We start from the raw sequence: 18,975 nt of genomic DNA, 5'->3' as shown, positions 1-18,975 counted from the left end.
CGGCACAACCATCACAACCACCACCCAAAACCACTACCATCACCACGGTCGCTGCCATCACCATTGTCACTACCGCCACAACCGTCATCGTCGGCACCGTTACAATTGTTGCTGCCACCATCAACTGACCACCACCTCTACCTTCACTGCCGCCATTACCTTATTTTATTTTGGTATTTTTTGTTATTTCGATGAAGTATTTTTGTCATTTATATTTCGTCATGCGTTTTTTCGTGCGTACCATACAAAAGTATTGATTCAATTCATTCTTATATATTAACCAAACAATCAATTGATTAGTAATATCCATTCCATTAAATATAATTTAGGGGGAGAGGGGTGCTCCACTAAACTACCCCCTCTTCTACCAATCCCACAATATCACGTCATTTACCCCGTGCATTATTCTAAACCACTTAGACCATATGCAACACCTCCACTCAACTACCCCAACTATCTCTCCTCTACACACTCACTTTCTCTTCACTCTCCATCGGGTAGTTGTCAATGAATTTGAGTACTCCAAATGAAGTTGAAGGTAACAACGATGGTGTCACTTATAAGTACGGGTATCCGATTCCACTTTACAAATATCCCCCCCCCCCCCCCCTACAATTATATATGTAAAAGAATTAATATTTGTATGGTTTCATGTTCATTAAATGCAATAAAATATCACTATGCAACTGTATAATTAATTGTATTAATGACTTGCCTTTCGGTCTTACTTTTTTGGAAAGTTCCTTTTGAACAAAAAGATAGTCGAAGAGAACTCGTGGGAAAAAGTTATTGAACATTCAACATACATACGTTAGTCAAAATGTTTTACAAATATCTATCTAAAATACTTTTGCAACAAGATATATGAATTTAAAGTTCAAGAAAATAACATAATGTATCTTAACTATTCAAGTACCCATATCAACAAAATAACAGTTTTCTAGAAACAGAATTTTTAAATAAATAAGTAGAATAAAACTATTCAATTAAGTACCTATAATTGTCCTAGAATAAAAACATAACATCAATATTGGAAAATCTTTGCCAGGAAATTACGAAAACCGCGTGACCCCACCATGTCTAATAGACTCATTGCCTTAAGTCTTTGTCGTCTTACAACGACTTCACTCACTTGGTATGTCCCACATTGGCCAAACTTTAACCATTACCTCACCCTTATAAATTATATAAGCTCCAAGTGCCATCTAATATTAAGCATAACTCAAAAACCTCAACCGGAACCATACCATACCATGGATTCAAGTTACTTGGAGCTCCAATTGCCCGGTTTCCGCTTTCACCCTACCGAAGAAGAGTTGCTCGAGTTTTACCTAAAGAATATGGTGTTGAAGAAAAACGCGCATCATGATATCATTGGGTATCTAGACATTTATCGCTACGACCCGTGGGATTTGCCAAGTAAGCTTAACTTCTTTTCGTTTACGCCTTATTACTTAAAATGAAAAAAGTGAAAATATGTATACAAGTGTTAACCTTTTGAATATTTGGATATTATAGAGTTGTCAAGCATAGGCGAAAGGGAGTGGTATTTTTTTGTGCCAAGAGATAGAAAGCATGGGAGTGGAGGGAGACCAAATCGAACCACCGAAAATGGTTTTTGGAAAGCAACTGGGTCTGATCGTAAGATATTTGGGTTGTCCGACCCGAAGAAGCACCTCGGGCTCAAGAAGACTTTGGTGTTTTACAAAGGAAGGGCACCAAGAGGAAGTAAAACGGATTGGGTCATGAACGAATATCGTTTACCCGACAGTTATTCATTTGGCAAGGTATTATATCCGGATTAAGACTGAAATATAACCATTTTCATATATAAGTATACATAACATGGATTTTTAAGGGAATTTTTAGTGTACAACAAAATATTTTTAATTGATCTCATTTGATAATTTACTTAATGGTTTCTTAGAAACATTAAAATATATCGTGTTGATATTGCTACTATCATTTTGTTATCATTAAACATGGTTTTGAATAAAAACTATCATACTATTATTTATAAAATGTTATAAAATAGTAAAGAAAAGGACATGTTACCTTGTGAATCTTTTAAGGTTACCGGATAGGTGGGCAATCTAAAGAAAACATTTAATGTCTATGAAACACTGAAATTAGTAAATTGTATTATTTAAATCAACTAAGTACATTAGTAGTCTTTATTAAAAGGTGATGTGTAACTTTTGAGTGACTTCTATGTAACTAGATTTTAAATTAATGTTCATTTATGTAGGAAATAGTTCTATGTAAGATATATAGAAAGGCCACTTCTATGAAGGTGCTAGAGCAAAGGGCAGCACTAGAAGAAGACACCAAGACACTCAAAGTCTCCTCTCCATTGTCGCCTGAAGAAACCGCCTCGTTCTACACACAATCAGATTACGTGGCATCTCTTATGCCGTCACTAGCAACACCAACGGAATCATGCCACATGGCATCCGAATACGATGAATGTCATCAAGACTTGTTGCTTATGTTAGACGAGAATTTGAAAGAAGAGTCTTCACCACCACATGCACCGTCAGTTGAATCATGCCAAATGGCATTAAAAACCAACGATGCGTTATGTCATGACTTATTTCACATGTTGGATGAAGATGTGAAACAAGAGCCTGATATAGTTATCGATGCGACCAACAGTATTTGTGACAGTAACAATAACAACATTGTTAACATGGTCACGAGTTTAAAATTACCCATAGAAACTGAAAGTTTACACGTTCTGCAACTGCCCAAAACGAACATGGACTGGACGCAAGACGCCTTTTGGCGTCAATTATGTAGTCCATGGTTGTTAGACAATATAATGTTGACTTCTCCTTATGCTAATGTCCTTAATTTCTAGGTTCATAGCAAATATTGACTTAATTGTAGATTATGTATAAACAATAAGTAGAAAATGGAAGGCCAATTTGTGGCTTGACGTTATCTTTCTGTTTGAAGAGGATTGTAATGGTCAATATTAATATGTTATTTCGGAGTTTTAAGATTTGTAATTTGTTAGAAAGGTTTTATTGGCAATCAGTCAATCAGACACTCAAAACTACTAATATATAGTAATTCAAACAAACTAGATAAACATTTAATAAAACAAAAGCAACTAAAAACATTCAGACCGTTAGTTAAATACTAATTACGTAACTTTTTCCAATTATCCCTTCAACTTTTACTTTTTATTTCAAAGCCGATGACCCGTTTCAGAATTACCTTTCAGTTATATTAAATACCTCGTTTAATTGAGGTAAGAACTAGTGATGAGATCGGTATCGTACCGGTACCGACCGATCCAAGTCCTGAAAATCACAAATTTTTTGTAACGGTACCGATACCAAAACTCAAAACTTTGGTACCAATCGGTACCGGTACCGAATTTGCTCATCCCTAGTAATAACCAACAATATTGAATTATATTCACAAGAGTATGGTTGTTCATTACATGAGTGCGAATTGAGCTAGGCTTAACTTGTGCAATGGACTATGGTTTGAGCTCGAAAATTTACGCAAAAATATCTCTTACAAACTGAAATATAAGCTCAAACTCAACCGAAGCCAACTTATGCTCATCATTGTTTGAAAACCCGAACAAGAAACTAAAGTTCAAACTCATTCGATGTGTTCCTTTTATCTGTGTCGAAATGAAAGACAAGGTTTTTTTGGGAAAAAAAATATAGTCGCTATCACAACTCACTGTAACTAACTAAGGCACTTTATTAGGCCGTACTCAAACTTTAAAAAAAGTAGTCAACACGAGTCAAACTCGAACGCTACTAGACTAAATAAGTTCACCAAACGCTCATATCATTCTATCAATTTCCGACACGACACGATAATATTCAAGTTTCTAGTAACCATATCTAGCATTTAAAAAAACGGGTCGTGTTCGGGTTCGGGTTCCGCTGTTGGTAACGTGTAAAGTTAGGTTTTCTCACCAATCCAACATTTCTTGGCGGCTCAAATATTCCAAATTCCAAACTTGCGGTTTTTGCCAAGCTTCCCGATGAATCTTCAAATTGGCTGCTAATTCATCAATCAATTTGGATTGTGATTTAATTCATTAGAGAAGATGTCGTTGAGGATAAAGACTGTGGTAGATAAGTTCGTGGAGGAATTGAAGGAGGCGTTGGATGCAGACATACAAGACAGAATAATGAAGGAAAGAGAGATGCAGAGTTACATTGAAGAGCGTGAGCGAGAAGTCGCTGAACGTGAAGCCGCCTGGAAAGCTGAGCTATCTCGTCGTGAGGTTCGATTACGTTATTAAATTATTGTTAGTATGTAAACCCTAGGTGCTTGAATTTGTATTCATTTTGTTTCATATTTAATAGATTTGGTACATTAGGGCTTTTATTTGTAACATTTCCAATTCCTCAGTATTTGTTCATAGATGATTGATTATACTCAACTTGTGAGAGTACACCAGAAGATCATGTAGGAATATAATGATACATTTTGCCCTAATGTGCTAAGAGTTGAACTTGAGGTAGAAGATAGGGGACACTAAGTGTGCAAACAAGTCGAGCCCAAGCTCCAATAGGCTCACGCTCTTGGGCTCGGCTCGATTCGAGCTGTTTTTTAAAACTCGAGCTTGGGTTGTGAATCGTATTTTCAAGATCGAGCTTGGCTCGCTTATTCTTTCTTAATTAGTTTATATACATTTTAATTATTTTTGTATATTTTGCGAAAAACCTAAACTTGTCTAAGCTTGGATCGAACTCGTGTGCAGTAGCTTATATGAAATAGAGCTCGGCTTGACTTGGGCTCGGCTCGTTTATTATTTCTTAGTAACTGTAGGAATAGAATGATACATTTTGCCCTAATGTGTTTCTGTGTTCAGAGCTGAATTTGGTGTAGGCGATAGGGGACACTAAGTGTGTAAATGAGTCGAGCCCAGGCTCGAGCTCAGCTTGTTTTGACTTACGAGAGCTTGACATTGGCTCATTTCGAGCTCGAGTATTTTTTTAAAACTCGAGCTCAGGTTGGGCACGGTTTGTTTATCTATTATTAATTAGTTTATATACATTTTAATTCTTTTTATATATTTTGAGAAAAATCTAAACGAGTCTAAGCTTGGCTCGGGCTTGTGTGCACTAGCTTAAATGAGCCAAAGCTTGGCCGTGGCGCTGTGCAGTGTGAAATTTTTACATGGATGTCTAAAAGAGTTAAAAACATAAAAATACACAATCGTTCAGGCTCGACAAGCCTAAATGATCTTCCTATACCGAGACTTGAGCTCGGTCTTGAAAATTAAACAAGCTTTTATTTGAAACTCGAGATCCATAAGGCTAGGCTCATTTCGAGTTTTTTAACAATCCGATCTTGAGAAACTTGCGAACAGCTTGGCTCATATGCACCTCTAGGGGACAATTTTTATAAAAGCAGTCTTGATAGATGATCATATGAAACAGTTTAATACATGATAATTATTATGTTAGTATATTAATTAACATTTGTTTAAACCGTGTGCTAGTATAGTCTCGCAAGCCTGGTAAAGCTCGATTTATGAAATTTGGACTCGTTTATTAAATGGGCTTAAATACAGGCTCGAGCTCGTTTTATCTGATTTCTAATGGTGGGTTATGTGGGCAGGCAGAAATTGCTAGACAAGAAGCAAGATTGAAGATGGAGAGAGAAAATCTTGAAAAAGAGAAGAGTGTTCTTATGGGGACAGCATCAAGCCAAGATAATCAAGATGGTGCTCTTGAAATTACTGTAAGTGGTGAGAAGTACCGATGTCTCAGGTTCTCCAAGGCCAAAAAGTGAGGTATTCACACATTAATTAAATGAATTCTTCTTTGTCGGGTTATTCGCTGTGTAAATCTTCAAATATGATTGTGTTTCAACCCGTGCATCAACTTTGTTATGGCGGTTTCATTATTGAATCCTTTGTGCTATTTGGCAGGGGTGTTAAATGGGTTGTGTTTGCGGGCCAAACCTGAACATTACACAAGTATTTTCAGGTTGACACGGACACAATCGGTTTAACTTGATTTTTATATTTAAACACTAGAAAGTTATAGTGTCACTAAAATTGTAAAGTTGTATAAAACATTATGTTAAAATTAAATAGTTTGATAGAATACCTGCTAACCCGCAAGCACTCGACTAGAAACTGCTCAAATCTATTTAAACTGAACCCAATTTTGTGAATTTTGTTAGGTTGTTTTTTTTCGTACTAGAAACTCACACCTCTAATATACGAAAAAGTTTTCTAATAGCTGGAGATCTGTAATGATGTTAACTTTCATAACTTACTGGTGACGTCTTACAAACATATTATTGTTATCGATGAATATTTCAGCCAATGTTACAACTTGTTAATATTGTTTACTTTAGAAAAACACAATTTTGTGACCATCATGGCTTGTGAGTCAAACCTCAAATATGAATTCAGTAAAATAAAAGTTTTGTAAAGGTGAATCTGTTGCATCAACATGTTGTAACAACAATCCCAGGCGGTTTTATAAATGATTTGTAACAACTAAGAAGGTTATTATGCAAGATTTTGGTTAAAGTTATTAGTCTGAAATGATTGTTGAGAGGATTTGGCCGAAAACAAGTTGTAAAAATATTTAGCACGTGGATGGCCGGATGAAATAATTACAAAAGAGATTAACTATAAAAGATCATTGGTCTATCTATCTTTTTTGGATTACTCACTAATCAAGAACACAAAAAGTAAAAAAAGTACAAAGAAAATGTTTACTGGTGCGTATGTTTCTGGTAATCGTGACGGGTATCCTTATACCACACCCGTTTCATAACTTTGAAAATTTTTATTACTAAATTTTCATCTCTGCTCCCATACCCAAATACCCGTCCCAAATGTTTTGGGTTCGGTTGTTATCTGTCTGGTTTGGATTTGTTTTATAGAGCTTCTTGTTCTAGGACACATATATAGAATGTAAAAGTGAACCCATGAATTGGCATGTTCATTTGAACAAAGATAATACCCATGATATAACAATGTAAATGTTTATGATACAAAGCATCTGAATTTGCCTTTCTTTTATTCCCCTTTTGTTCAAGTTGGTCACTATGCGTTTCATCGGTTATCAACCTAAGGGTTGGCATAGTCCATGGGACCATACGGTTCAAAGATGTCCGCCCAAAACCCATTTTTCCTTTTCGGGTTCCAACCCATGTCTTTGCATAGTTGATCATTGTACCATATATCCAAACCAGTTATGCATGACCGCTGATGGTACTCATCCGACGATTTCTTCATGTAGTCATCCCAGTTTGCAATATCTTTCTCCATATCTTTGATGCTAGGTATTTTAACTTTGCCATCAAGTAGCTCTGCTAGCCATCTGCACCTTATTTCTGATGTGAACAGGTTTGAAATGCTCTCCGAGTATCCAATTATTGCTAGTTGTGGTATTCTTGGGTGAATACATTCTCTGATACAATTAGGTAAAACTGTTAATTAGCTAGCATGTTATTTGTGTTTGTAAATCTATGCAATAATTTTACAATTGCGTGTTTGTTGTTTGTTTGTTTGGTTGGTTCGGTCTTGGGTCGTTGGTTAGTGCTATTCGAAATAATGAATTTTTATTCGAGAGATAGCAACTTCATTTATATGAAATTGAGTATTATTATTTTTATTTCATTGAGCGTATAGTTTAGTTTTCTGTAATAACATGAATATCTAATAAAAATATGTTTTGATATATATTTTATTAAAAAAACGAGTTGTATCGAAAAACACGTTTAATTTGGTTACAACTTCGCTTTCAAAGAACACCTATTTTTTTAAAAGTAAAAACTAAAAATAAATTTAAAAATCATTGGATCCAGTTATGAGTATTACTAACCTGTAGAGTGGAACTCTAGAATCTGGTGAAGCTGCAATGAGTTCACCAAAATCTTGTGATGTGAAAATGTTTTTAAGCTTCTGAATCCCTCTAAATCCGGTTGCTAATATCACAATATCTGCCTCTACGGGTTTGTTCTCTCCGTCGATCATGATACCGTCGTTGTAAAAGCTGAAACTAGGTGATCTCTTTGGTAAAATACTTCCTGTTTCAACTTGTTTGAAGAAGTCCTCAGGCAATGCAGCGAGTAAACATGAACGTAAATCTTTAGAGAAGTCTCGCTCTGGTACCATGTTAAATTTAGCAAGCGGAAGCTTCCTTTTGATGTCAGCTTCCACGAGTTTTGAAATCGCCCATCTCTGTTACATATCAAAAGTTGTTTGTAAGTATAAATGTATAATGTAGGTGAAATAAGGTAAGAATATAAGAGCATGCGTAGTGGGTCGTGACCATTTGTCCACCTCACCCTTTCAGATGAAACAGGTAGATTTACACTACTAAAATGGGGTGGGGTGGACCACTTCGGGCTATAGGGAATCATCGCCTCTGCATGATTTTGGCACCCGTGGATAACATGTCACTTACCAATGGTGATAAAACTGTGGCCAACATAGCTAGTAGAAAACCTTCACCGGGCTTATGAACCATAAGCTCGGAGAAGCGATTAAGGTACAAATACGATAATGGAATTCCCCACGGAGTGAAATCCGGAACCTTCCATCGGTCATTCCGATACACAACCGTACATGGATGCTCCGTTCCTGATATTATTAAAAACCGGTTTCATCAAACCCATATATAGTTAGTGCAAATAAGTAAACAAATCATATCTAACCGTTAACGGATGAACACTCCATTGCGATATCAAGCCCTTGTTTCTGGAACCCGACAACCACGACTCGCTTCCCCGTAACAAATTCTTCCGCCTTATCATGATCCATAGCAGAGTATTCCATGGAATGGATTACTTTGCCACAGAACACCTCAGGGCCAGTGGCAGGAGCAAACTCAGGTATATTTGGAACATCTTTGAATCTTCCAACACACAAAATAACAAAATCTGCTTCATATACCTGTTTTAGTGTAATATGTCATCAAATGATTAAATTTAATTTTGATCACTACAAGCGACATATATCGCCTTTGGTGGTTTTTCTAAGGTTGTTATTTTTTCTTACGACACGAAATTCATGGGTTTTGGTTAGTTTCAGGCCGGGACGCTAAAACACTTGGTTAAACGGGTCTGGTTTGGGTCAACTTGGCGGTTACACGGGTTGTCAAACTATTTGTTTTGTTTTTGTTTTGTTATGTTTTTTTTTTTTTGAGGAAAAAAAATGTTTTTAAGTCATAAATCGAACCAATTAGTTGCTTATACTAAATTTGGAAGATAAAAGAAATTAATGTCTCACACGAAGCGAAGTTCGCATGTTTGGGCTTAGTTAAAGCGGAGCTAGGTCAATTTAAGGTCGGGCCAGCGTAGTTTTTTAGGTAAATAGGTAAGGATCAAGCTGACCTAGCCGTTTTGCGGTGTAACCATTTATTCATTAGAGAAAAATGTATTTATGCCAAAAAAAATTAACCTGTTAGCTATTTTATACCAAAAGTAGAAATGAACTAATGTACATTGTTTATGTTTTAAGGTTTAAAATGTAACTTTTTTATACCAAACTATACATTGTTTAACTTTTAAAGTATTAATATGCAAAAAAAATAATAATAATAAAATAAAAAAAGAAAAAAAAAGAACCAAGAGTTTAATGGATCCTGTTTTATTAACCGTGAATACTTGTGTCTGTTCAGGCTCATTTGTCTGACACGATTTTCATGTTTTATTAACAATTTTTGTACATACATACCTTTGTTGAAAGTGGATCATTTTGACTGTTTTCCACCATGACTTTCCATTTCCCATAAGGACCGGTTCCTCGTATTCCGTTCCAGTCGGGCCACGACGAGGACCCTTGGTACTCGATTCCCGTTACGTTGCAACGGAATTGAATATGTTTAAGCAAGTCAAAATGACTAGCAAATGCTTTAAGGTATCCTAAAAGCTCACTTTGGGTAGGAAAATCATTGGTCACATATGAAGGCCAAGGAAAGTCAGCAAACCGATACACCTCTCTAAACGTTTGCAGCCGTGTGGTTCGTATGGTTTTCGCCCATACACCACCAATATCGGCCTGTGACTCGAACACAATAGGGTTCAGGCCTTTGGATAGACAGTATTTGCATGCTACAAGACCACTGATCCCAGCTCCAATGATCACCACTTGTTTCTGATCCATTTGGTAATTATTAAATAAAAGATTGAGGTTTTTGGTGTTTGATTCTTGTTGGGTGATGCAATTCAGGGATTGATTCTGGATTGTTTTAACTTTTAAGAATGGGCAGCTAGGAACAAAACAAAAACATGTTTATATAATGTATTTGATAAGATTTCATGTTTCCAACTGAATTGTTTTGTGTGTCTTTTACCAATTATTAAAATGTACTTTTGTTTTTTTTCAATAATTTTGTAATTAATTAAAGTGTAAATACTTCACCAAATTTGTTTTCAGTTATTTACCTGAGATGTTGAATACAAACTTCATCAAATTTGTGTGCTTTTTGGTTAAGCGGTCTGGTTTATTTAGTTAGTTTGTCGGTTTTCGGTTCAATTCGGTTAATAAACTAAATCACACTTGGGCTAGATTTTTTTTACCTAAAAACATAAAATGATGCATATATACATGAAATGAATGTATAAATACATTAAATAAAGATGTGAATACATGAAATAGAGACAGAAAAAATGAGATGAATGAATAAAAGCTAGAAATATATGAAAATATGAGTGGTTCGATTCAATTAACCAAGGGTGCACAAAGATACTTTCGGTTAATAGTGGTAAAAAAGCCGATAACCAATTTGGGAAAAGGAGGACGCGACGTAGTGTTCACCGCTCACTATGGACGCCACTCAGCTCCCACCTTCTCTACCCATGAGCATAACACTTATCTTACAAAAACTTCACCAAACTTTAAGGTGGTTTGTATTTAAAACATGATGATGATGTAACCTAGGACTTGATGTTTGATAAGTACATTTAAATCATTGAATCTGAAATTATCTTTAAGCCCAAAAAAAACAAAAAACCAGAAAACGTTGTGTTTATTAAACAACATAAATTTAGACATTTTGGCAGCAATATAAAGTTGATAATTCCTGAATATGTTGATGCATAGGTACATAATTGTCTCTTTCAGCTCCTAATTTAAAACCAGAATGATTGAACAACAGCCGGCCATGTCCTAACTGCAACTGCAACTGCAACTGCAACTGCAACATCCATCTTTTACTTTACACCCAATAATAATAATAATAATAATAATAATAATAATAATAATAATAATATGTTATTGGTGTCAAGTTAATAAATTGGGACGACCCACGTGGCTAAATGACATGAAAAAGTTATACCCACCAAAACTGTGATAAATATGATAGTGACATAAATTATGTATATTTTTTTCTTTTTGAACGTCGAAAATTTTCATTAATATAAAGAAAACCAAACATCATATCATAGACATAGGAGCTACAGGCATAAATTATGAATATTAATTTATATATTTTGATAAAGCAGGTAAGTTAAAATGCATAAACTAACAAAATATCATAAGCTAATATGTTAACAACAGTTGACGTAGGTTCTAAACTTGATTTAAGGGGGTTTTTTTTCACAATACGGGTTTCCTTGATTGTGTTTTTGAATGAGTGTAGAGCGTCAAAGTTAATATGGCCGGCTAACATCTCGTCTCATGAAAGCTCACTTGAGTTTTGAAGTTAGTTCTAAACATTAAAATAAAAGAGAGAACAGTTTACGCAGATTCCAACAGTACCACATATGCGCATCAATTTAAGTCTCATTTTTCTACTAAACATCATATCGATCACACGTGCACACATGAAAAGTCAAAATTACTTTAGATTGATTTACGGCAGTGTATTATATGTTTTTCTAAACAGAATCATGTGTTATCTTCAATGAGAGTTACAAACCGCATTTACCGGAAACAGTTGTAACTTGTTACTGCATATTCGGCGATGATATATGCACCCCGGTTAAGTTGCATTAGCATGAACTATTTATCAGGGGGTCTAATAAACAATAATGCGGCAAGAGACCTTCAGCCAGACAGTTTTAGTAAACACGCCTCAACCAAGTGATGAGGGTTCAAACCTCATTATGGGTATTTAGATGGTTTTTGATGATATATAATTAAGAGAATTAAATTTTGAAATATAAGTGAGCATGCGACACAAGTTTCGGTTGACCCTATCAATCATTTCCGAAAAGTGACCACATAAATAAAATTTGCATAATAAACTGACCATCGCTAGTTTCTTATACTAGAAACCGACTATAAACCATAACCGTTTAAATAAGAAAAGAACAGAAACACTTATTAGCACCTAACGAAATAAAACTTAACGAGCACAAACCTTTGATGTAACATTCTACATAAACCATATCAAAATGATTGGGTTCGACCTGATAACAGATTTACATACAGGTCCCCTCCGTTTAATTAGTCGTATGCTTAAAACAACTCATACCTCCGTAATAATAATGGAAACGCCAACCACGTTCACTCTCCGCCATTGTTAAGTCAACATTGGCCCTTCTTATGTGTACAACTTCAAAACACCCCCTTCCGTTTCACCTAAAAATTAATTAATTAATTAATTAATTAATTAATTAATAATAGAATGGATTTATGTTATCAAAAGTCAACTTGGGTCAAACTGAAAGTGTGAATACTCACCTGCATAAAGATTAGAAATCAGAATCATCTCCAAAACTACCAAACCTACCACCACCAGACCGACCTGACCCTGAACCCGATCCCGAACGCTGGCTGCCAAAACCACCTGACCGGCCTCCACCAAAACCACTGGAACGTTCCGAACCAAAATCCCCAAATCCACTGCGACGGCTAGACCGACTCGAATCTTCACCAAAGCCACCACTAGACCGTCCAAACCCACCACCGCCGGATCCCCCAAAACTAGATCTACCAAACCCACCGCCGCCGCCGCTGCCACCTGATCCACCATAACTAGATCTACCAAACCCACCACCACCGCGAGATGAACCAAACCCACTGCTTCGACCACCAAACCCTGAATCACCACCGAATCTACCTCCAAAACCAGACCCACCACCCAGTTCAATTCTGGATGTAGCATCGACAGCAATTGGAGAAAGCTTAAATAAAGGAAAAAAAAAACTAATCAGAAACTGGAGCCCAACACTTCATGTACTTCAATCAGCAAAAATAAGTATTATCATCATTTATCCACTGACAAAATGCAATTCAATAAAACATTCACCAAGTGATAGACATTCATTGTCATCAGTCTTTATCATCTAAAGATACAAGGAACCATTTACTTGCTGAGAGGAGCATTAAAAGCATATACACATATAGATACTGCAAAAACATCTATATAATAATGCAGATGAGAGTTGAGACCGGAAAAATTTGTACCTTGGAGTGTTTATCGATAAATGAATCACATTCAAATTTATTAGAATACTTATCCATTTAGGGTATTTTCATTGTTCACGGTGTTTTGTGAACATTTAGTTGACATGGTTTCAAATTTATCTTATACACTTGATTCGTAATAACATACTTTTATAAACATGTCTTCAACAAATTAGGATGTGTTTCTAAAATATTACAAGTTCATATCGATAGATCTTGAAGAATTCTCAGAAGTCTATTATATAACATAAAGTTCATTATCATCAAATCGAGACCAGAAAAATTGTTAACATAACATGATTCAATTAATCAAGCATAAACCTGCTGAGGTTTAACTGTATATATGAGCAACAAGGAAAATGTTATCATATTACCTCTTTAAATTTGCATCCTACTTCACGCTCATATGATTTAACGTCTCTCCACTGCTGTGAAGAATACATTAATATTGCACTTCCTTTCTTGCCAGCACGACCAGTACGCCCGGACCGATGAACAAATATTTCTGATGAGTTAGGTAGTTCGTAATGTATAACCTAACCACCATAGTAAAAAAAACAAATTATTATAATCGTCAACTTTTAAGCAAAAGTTTCGTTTATGTTACCTGTATTCAATTACACAATAAGGCAATGTCATATATACCCTTAGAAATTTGTTGAATATTATATTTACACGATTAAAAGAAGTGTGCATGTAACCAAAAAAACTGATCCGTAACCAGAATAACCAAACCCAAACATAAAGTGACAGTTTGGTTTTACATCTTCGTAAAACCCAAATTTTCAATTAGGTGACGGTTTTACATGTAATAAAAACCAAAAAGAAAAAAAAAATATAATCGAATTAATTGATTTTATTTCTCTTATTTGTAATGTTAAGTCATTTATAATAATTTAATAAATAATGCATCCGAAATATTTTATCAAAAATTTATACTAGTCAATTGATCATTATTAATAAGTAATAACGACTTAGGCCAAAATTCATTAATTTATGCCAGTTTTTTATTTTATTTTTTTGCCAAAAAAAATTAAAGCTAATAGAAAAACTGAAACAAAAAACGAAAACAAACAAAACTCAAACCGAGAAACCCCCGAAATCGACTAGTTTCCATAAAACCCAAACTGAATTTTCAGTTTATGGTTTGGTTTGGTTTGGTTTGAGCCCAAAACCAACCCATGCAAACCCCTACTTAAAATGTCATACTCAATTTTTTAAAACAGAACTTATAACATGACAATTATACCCTTCTCTCTCTCTCTCTCTCTCTCTCTCTCTCTCTCTCTCTCTCCTTACACTCCAAAATAATCATATCCTAATGCAAGTTTTACAAAAGAGTATAAAAAACATAAATTGAAAAATGGGTATATAATTTTCTTTGATATTATGATTTTATGTTGCCTAAATATGATACTGAAAATCAACCCAAACAAAACAAGCAGAAATTGTACCAGATCAACATTAGGAACATCAAGTCCACGAGCCGCAACATCAGTGGCTACTAAAACATTGAACCGACCATCTCTAAATCCCGAAAGAGTTCTCTCCCTTTGGTTTTGTGAAATGTCTCCGTGCAATGCTTCACATCTGAAACTCTTCTGCAACGCGTACGATAAACGATCAGCATCACGCTTGGTTTGTGTGAAAACTATGCATTTCCCATCATTCGCATGTTCCTGAAACAACACAAATAATATTAAAAAAGGTAAATACCAAAAACATTCGATTATTGTGTTGATAGCTTCTTGAATCATAATGTTATTAGTGGTCCGAGAATTGATGGTCTCTCACGCATTTCTGATGAAATGGAATAAAGTGTGATTCCATCCGCCAGTTTTTGGTCTGAATCACCAACCTACAATACAAGTTTTGAGTCAGTATGCACTTATTATAACAAATAACTAAATGTGTCATATGTGCAAATGAACCGAATGTTCAGTGAACCGTTTTGCGAGAAGTTCATTATGTCTGTTTGTTTGATTAAACAAACGAATATGAAGCAACTTTTGCTCATTTTATAAAACAAATGAACATAATTTTTGTTCATTTAACTAACAGCACGAACATAAACACAGTTTTTGGTCGCTTAAATAAACGCACAAATATGAACAAATGTCTTGTTCATTCATTTACGTTCATAAATTTATGTCTCTTCATGTTTGTTCGCTTATGGTTTGATCATTTATGCCAGTTTATGTCTGTTAATATACATTTGTTTATGTTAGTTCATTCACGTATGTTCACTAATTATGCATTTAGAATGATATCATTATCACCAATGTTAAATTGAAATCAATTTACATTTTCATATTTTAAAACTGTTGGTTTATATATGTTTGTTTAAACTTGAAATGTTTGACGTAATGAAGCTGGTATGTTAAAGAATTTGATTTGGATATCCATGGTTACCTTTTCCGTGTTGGTTTATGTTCGTTAATCTACATTCGTGAACTGTTCATTTAGAGTATTAATTATGAGACGAACATAAACAATCAAAAACAAGCCCCGTTTGGTTCGTTTAAGGCCTATTAACCACCATAACAAAAAGAAAGCTATACTCACAAGATCAATAGTTAAAGGCGACTTTAAATACTTATGGGTAAGTTTGACAATCCAACTCGGCATAGTTGCAGAAAACATCATCGTCTGGCGTTGTTTTGGCAGATATTCCAATATTGTTTCAACATCCTCAGCAAAGCCAACATTAAGCATCTGATCCGCTTCATCAAGAACAGCAAACTTAACTTCCGATAGATTCAACGCACCCCGTTTGAGCAGATCAATAACACGACCGGGGGTACCCACAATGACATCAACACCACGATCAAGAGTGCTCATCTGACGTTGAATCGGTGAACCACCATACACACACAAAGTATCCAAATTGGGTGCAGACTCATAGAACTCCTTTTCAACTTGGCGAGCAAGTTCTCTTGTTGGAGCCATAACAATGGCTAATGGATTCCTCCCTCTTCTGTTATATTTAACCAATATGTGAGTAATTTGTTGACTTTAGAAAGACTTGACAGAGAACAAAAGTATGATTCAATAATTTACCCGTGTTTCTCATTGTATTGAATGATCTTATCCATAATGGGAATGCCAAAAGCCAGAGTCTTTCCGGTTCCAGTTCTAGCTCGACCGATCATGTCACGCCCCTGCATTGCTGGCTCTAATACAGCTCTCTGAAAACAATACCAAAATTATAAACCAATCTTTCTCTAAATTGAACATTTTTAGCAATACATGCTTGATTTTTATCAAAAAATCATGCTTTTGCTTATAATATCATGAATTTTTAAAACTTATCCCCCACTTCAAATTTCCAGCTTCTCAAATCATAATAATTTAGTTGTAAATAAGCTACGCATTTAAACAAATTTCCTAGGCTATTTATATTCATAAAAATTGTAAATTTATTTATATTTTAGCTGTTTAAAAACCTATATACATACAAGTATAAAAAAATATAACACAATTATAACAACAACTTGATTCAAACATTGAACAATTAATGTTGTAATACCTGGAAAAACAAAAATTCTATTATCCTCCACTTCAAATTACCAACTTATCAAATCATTATCTTTTAGTTAGTTATAAATATGTTTTAGAAAAAACACGAATTCAAACAACATTCCTATCCATAATCATAAAAATTGTGAATTTATTTATATTCACTGTTTAGAAACCTGTATACATACAAGTAAAGCATATAAGCCCTAATTATAAATAACAAAAGTAAAACAACACTATCCTAAATTCTAAAAATTGTATCATTCTTTAAAAACTTTCAGCTTCTCTAATTAGAATACTTTAGTTACACTGTTTTAGAAAAACACAGATTCAAACAAAATTCCTATTTATATTAATAAAAACTACAAATTGCCTGTTTAGAAACCTATATGCATACAAGCCCTAATTATAACACAAAAATGCCACTTAAACATTGAACAATTAATGTTGAGATACCTGAATTGGAAATAGCTTTGTGATGCCTTTCTTGGCTAACGCAGTAACAATATCCTGAGAAATCCCAAGCTTAGCGATCTCGAGGCCGTCGGACGAAGCCTTGTCATCGAACGATGGATCGGCGGCAACCGCGTATCCGGCGGACTGCGTTGAGACATCGGACGGCCTGATGTTCATCCATCTGGAGCCGTGGAAGCTTCTGAAAAACCTAAGATTAAGGTTAGTTGATTGAGATTGAGATTGTTGGTGAATTGGTGGTGTAGATGGAACAAAGAGGTGGTGGTTGCAGGTGGTAATAGAAGCCAGATGACTGGTGAGTCTTCTGGATGAAGCTCTGATGAGAGTGTTCATTGTTGATTGCAGATGGTATGCGTGTGGGTTGGAGTGTAAAACCCTAATTTGGTGAAGCAACGAGGGTTTACGAAATGTGACGACGAAAAACGGGGAACTTATTTATTATTATTATTATTATTATTATTATTATTATTATTATTATTATTATTATTATTATTATTATTATTGGCTGATAGTTAAGGCCGGTGGTTACTCCCAAATTACACTTTTGCCCTTTACTATACTCCAATTTATAGAAAATTTTTCTTTAAACGACTGATGGATAAAGTTTGGCCGATGACAAAAGACGATGTTTTATGTGCAATCAATGTGTATGATTGCAGACAGCGGCAGCCCAGGCCTACTATCTCATGCTCCAAGGAAACCCACCCCAAAAGACCTGGCCGGTAAAACTCGATTGAGACTATATTCAAACTTATAACCTTGTGATCTTCAAACCAGATCTTCATTACCCGTCTCTTATGTCAAGCTCGTTGGATTACTCTTTGATAAGTATTTAGTAAAGATGTTATTGTAAATTAGAGGTGTACAAAACCGGATTAGAAGCAAGATAGGGCAGTGATATACATCAGGTTCGGTTTATTAAGCCAGTTAACTGGATCACATATTTACCCGAACCCGAAGAGCCACCATGATCCGAACCACGAGCCTTGATTTTCTAGCATGCAACCACGTTTATCATTTGTTATTATATTATTTTTTTTTATTTAATTTCATATTTTCTTTAAGTCATGTAGTAGTGGATTAGTGGTCAAGATAGTTTCCTATATTTTAGGGGTAGTTATTTTAATTATATGTAAATGTTTCATATGAAAGGAAACAAAGCAGATGTTTATGTTGAAAAGTTTTTCTTGGTTAATTTTGTCTCAATGGAATTTGAGTAAAATTGATTCGTCTATGCTAGCTCGATTTTGGCATCTCGAGTGGTGATCTTAGACACGATTTGTTATCCGGAGTGGTGAATCTGTATCTTCGGTTAAGGATCGTAGCCCGACGGTTTGTTTTCGGTGGTGAATCTGTATCCGAAATCAGTCATTGATCTATCCATCATATATTCAATTTCAGTTGCTACCCGTCACCGGTGATATTACTATCAGGCAGGCTGGTCATGTCGTTTCGGGCCGATTTATAAACCGGTTTACAATTAGTTTGGTAGATTTAAAGGGGAACCGATCTTCAAACTGGCGGTTTGGGTTGTTTTGAAAACCAGTTTGGGTGAAACTGGTTTTGAACCCAAATCGGTTCAGTTTGCCTAAAGCTGGTCCCAAACCGGGTTTTTGTAC

At 35.1% G+C, this 18,975-nt stretch overlaps 4 protein-coding genes across 4 annotated transcripts; 2 read left to right on the top strand and 2 right to left on the bottom strand.

Moving 5' to 3' along the window:
• Positions 1–1,246: 1,246 nt before the first annotated feature.
• LOC143614617 (NAC domain-containing protein 6-like) lies at positions 1,247–3,003 on the top strand. The gene is made up of 3 exons (XM_077088003.1): positions 1,247–1,419; positions 1,519–1,787; positions 2,249–3,003. Exons 1-3 carry the CDS (start codon positions 1,254–1,256, stop codon positions 2,858–2,860), a joined length of 1,047 nt encoding a protein of 348 aa, XP_076944118.1. The 5' UTR covers positions 1,247–1,253; the 3' UTR covers positions 2,861–3,003.
• A 963-nt stretch (positions 3,004–3,966) lies between these two features.
• Positions 3,967–6,076, top strand: LOC143614621 (uncharacterized). Its single transcript, XM_077088006.1, has 2 exons — positions 3,967–4,258; positions 5,602–6,076. The coding sequence occupies exons 1-2, from the start codon at positions 4,079–4,081 to the stop codon at positions 5,773–5,775; spliced, it is 354 nt and encodes a 117-aa protein (XP_076944121.1). The 5' UTR covers positions 3,967–4,078; the 3' UTR covers positions 5,776–6,076.
• Positions 6,077–6,965: 889 nt separating this feature from the next.
• Positions 6,966–10,140, bottom strand: LOC143614620 (putative flavin-containing monooxygenase 1). Its single transcript, XM_077088005.1, has 5 exons — positions 9,686–10,140; positions 8,665–8,902; positions 8,415–8,590; positions 7,830–8,188; positions 6,966–7,415 (listed from the first exon to the last, which is right to left on the bottom strand). The coding sequence occupies exons 1-5, from the start codon at positions 10,112–10,114 to the stop codon at positions 7,073–7,075; spliced, it is 1,545 nt and encodes a 514-aa protein (XP_076944120.1). The 5' UTR covers positions 10,115–10,140; the 3' UTR covers positions 6,966–7,072.
• Positions 10,141–12,306: 2,166 nt separating this feature from the next.
• Positions 12,307–17,739, bottom strand: LOC143614618 (DEAD-box ATP-dependent RNA helicase 53, mitochondrial-like). The gene is made up of 8 exons (XM_077088004.1): positions 17,339–17,739; positions 16,424–16,551; positions 15,929–16,340; positions 15,124–15,221; positions 14,818–15,043; positions 13,738–13,899; positions 12,638–13,080; positions 12,307–12,535 (listed from the first exon to the last, which is right to left on the bottom strand). Exons 1-7 carry the CDS (start codon positions 17,687–17,689, stop codon positions 12,649–12,651), a joined length of 1,809 nt encoding a protein of 602 aa, XP_076944119.1. The 5' UTR covers positions 17,690–17,739; the 3' UTR covers positions 12,307–12,535; positions 12,638–12,648.
• Between the last annotated feature and the right edge of the window lie 1,236 nt (positions 17,740–18,975).

The sequence above is a fragment of the Bidens hawaiensis genome, unplaced genomic scaffold, assembly GCF_021521415.1.
Source record: "Bidens hawaiensis isolate Kalapana, Puna unplaced genomic scaffold, B.hawaiensis_p1.1 tig00040574_1, whole genome shotgun sequence".
In the NCBI taxonomy this organism is placed as follows: Eukaryota; Viridiplantae; Streptophyta; class Magnoliopsida; order Asterales; family Asteraceae; genus Bidens; species Bidens hawaiensis.
Note: the sequence above shows the minus strand (reverse complement) of the source record. Positions and strands in the feature narration are given on the sequence as shown.

What these genes read in the sequence shown, in the direction of transcription:
- LOC143614617 (XM_077088003.1), top strand. Translation starts at nt 1,254, where the DNA reads ATGGATTCAAGTTACTTGGAGCTCCAATTGCCCGGTTTCCGCTTTCAC. An exon ending in CGACCCGTGGGATTTGCCAA is followed by an intron (nt 1,420 to 1,518) that starts GTAAGCTTAACT and finishes TGGATATTATAG; the next exon opens with AGTTGTCAAGCATAGGCGAA. An exon ending in ACAGTTATTCATTTGGCAAG is followed by an intron (nt 1,788 to 2,248) that starts GTATTATATCCG and finishes TCATTTATGTAG; the next exon opens with GAAATAGTTCTATGTAAGAT.
- LOC143614621 (XM_077088006.1), top strand. Translation starts at nt 4,079, where the DNA reads ATGTCGTTGAGGATAAAGACTGTGGTAGATAAGTTCGTGGAGGAATTG. An exon ending in CTGAGCTATCTCGTCGTGAG is followed by an intron (nt 4,259 to 5,601) that starts GTTCGATTACGT and finishes TTATGTGGGCAG; the next exon opens with GCAGAAATTGCTAGACAAGA.
- LOC143614620 (XM_077088005.1), bottom strand. Translation starts at nt 10,114, where the DNA reads ATGGATCAGAAACAAGTGGTGATCATTGGAGCTGGGATCAGTGGTCTT. An exon ending in ATGATCCACTTTCAACAAAG is followed by an intron (nt 8,903 to 9,685) that starts GTATGTATGTAC and finishes ACACTAAAACAG; the next exon opens with GTATATGAAGCAGATTTTGT. An exon ending in TCTAGAGTTCCACTCTACAG is followed by an intron (nt 7,416 to 7,829) that starts GTTAGTAATACT and finishes TAATTGTATCAG; the next exon opens with AGAATGTATTCACCCAAGAA.
- LOC143614618 (XM_077088004.1), bottom strand. Translation starts at nt 17,689, where the DNA reads ATGAACACTCTCATCAGAGCTTCATCCAGAAGACTCACCAGTCATCTG. An exon ending in CAAAGCTATTTCCAATTCAG is followed by an intron (nt 16,552 to 17,338) that starts GTATCTCAACAT and finishes TATTGTTTTCAG; the next exon opens with AGAGCTGTATTAGAGCCAGC. An exon ending in TAGGATGCAAATTTAAAGAG is followed by an intron (nt 13,081 to 13,737) that starts GTAATATGATAA and finishes CCTTTATTTAAG; the next exon opens with CTTTCTCCAATTGCTGTCGA.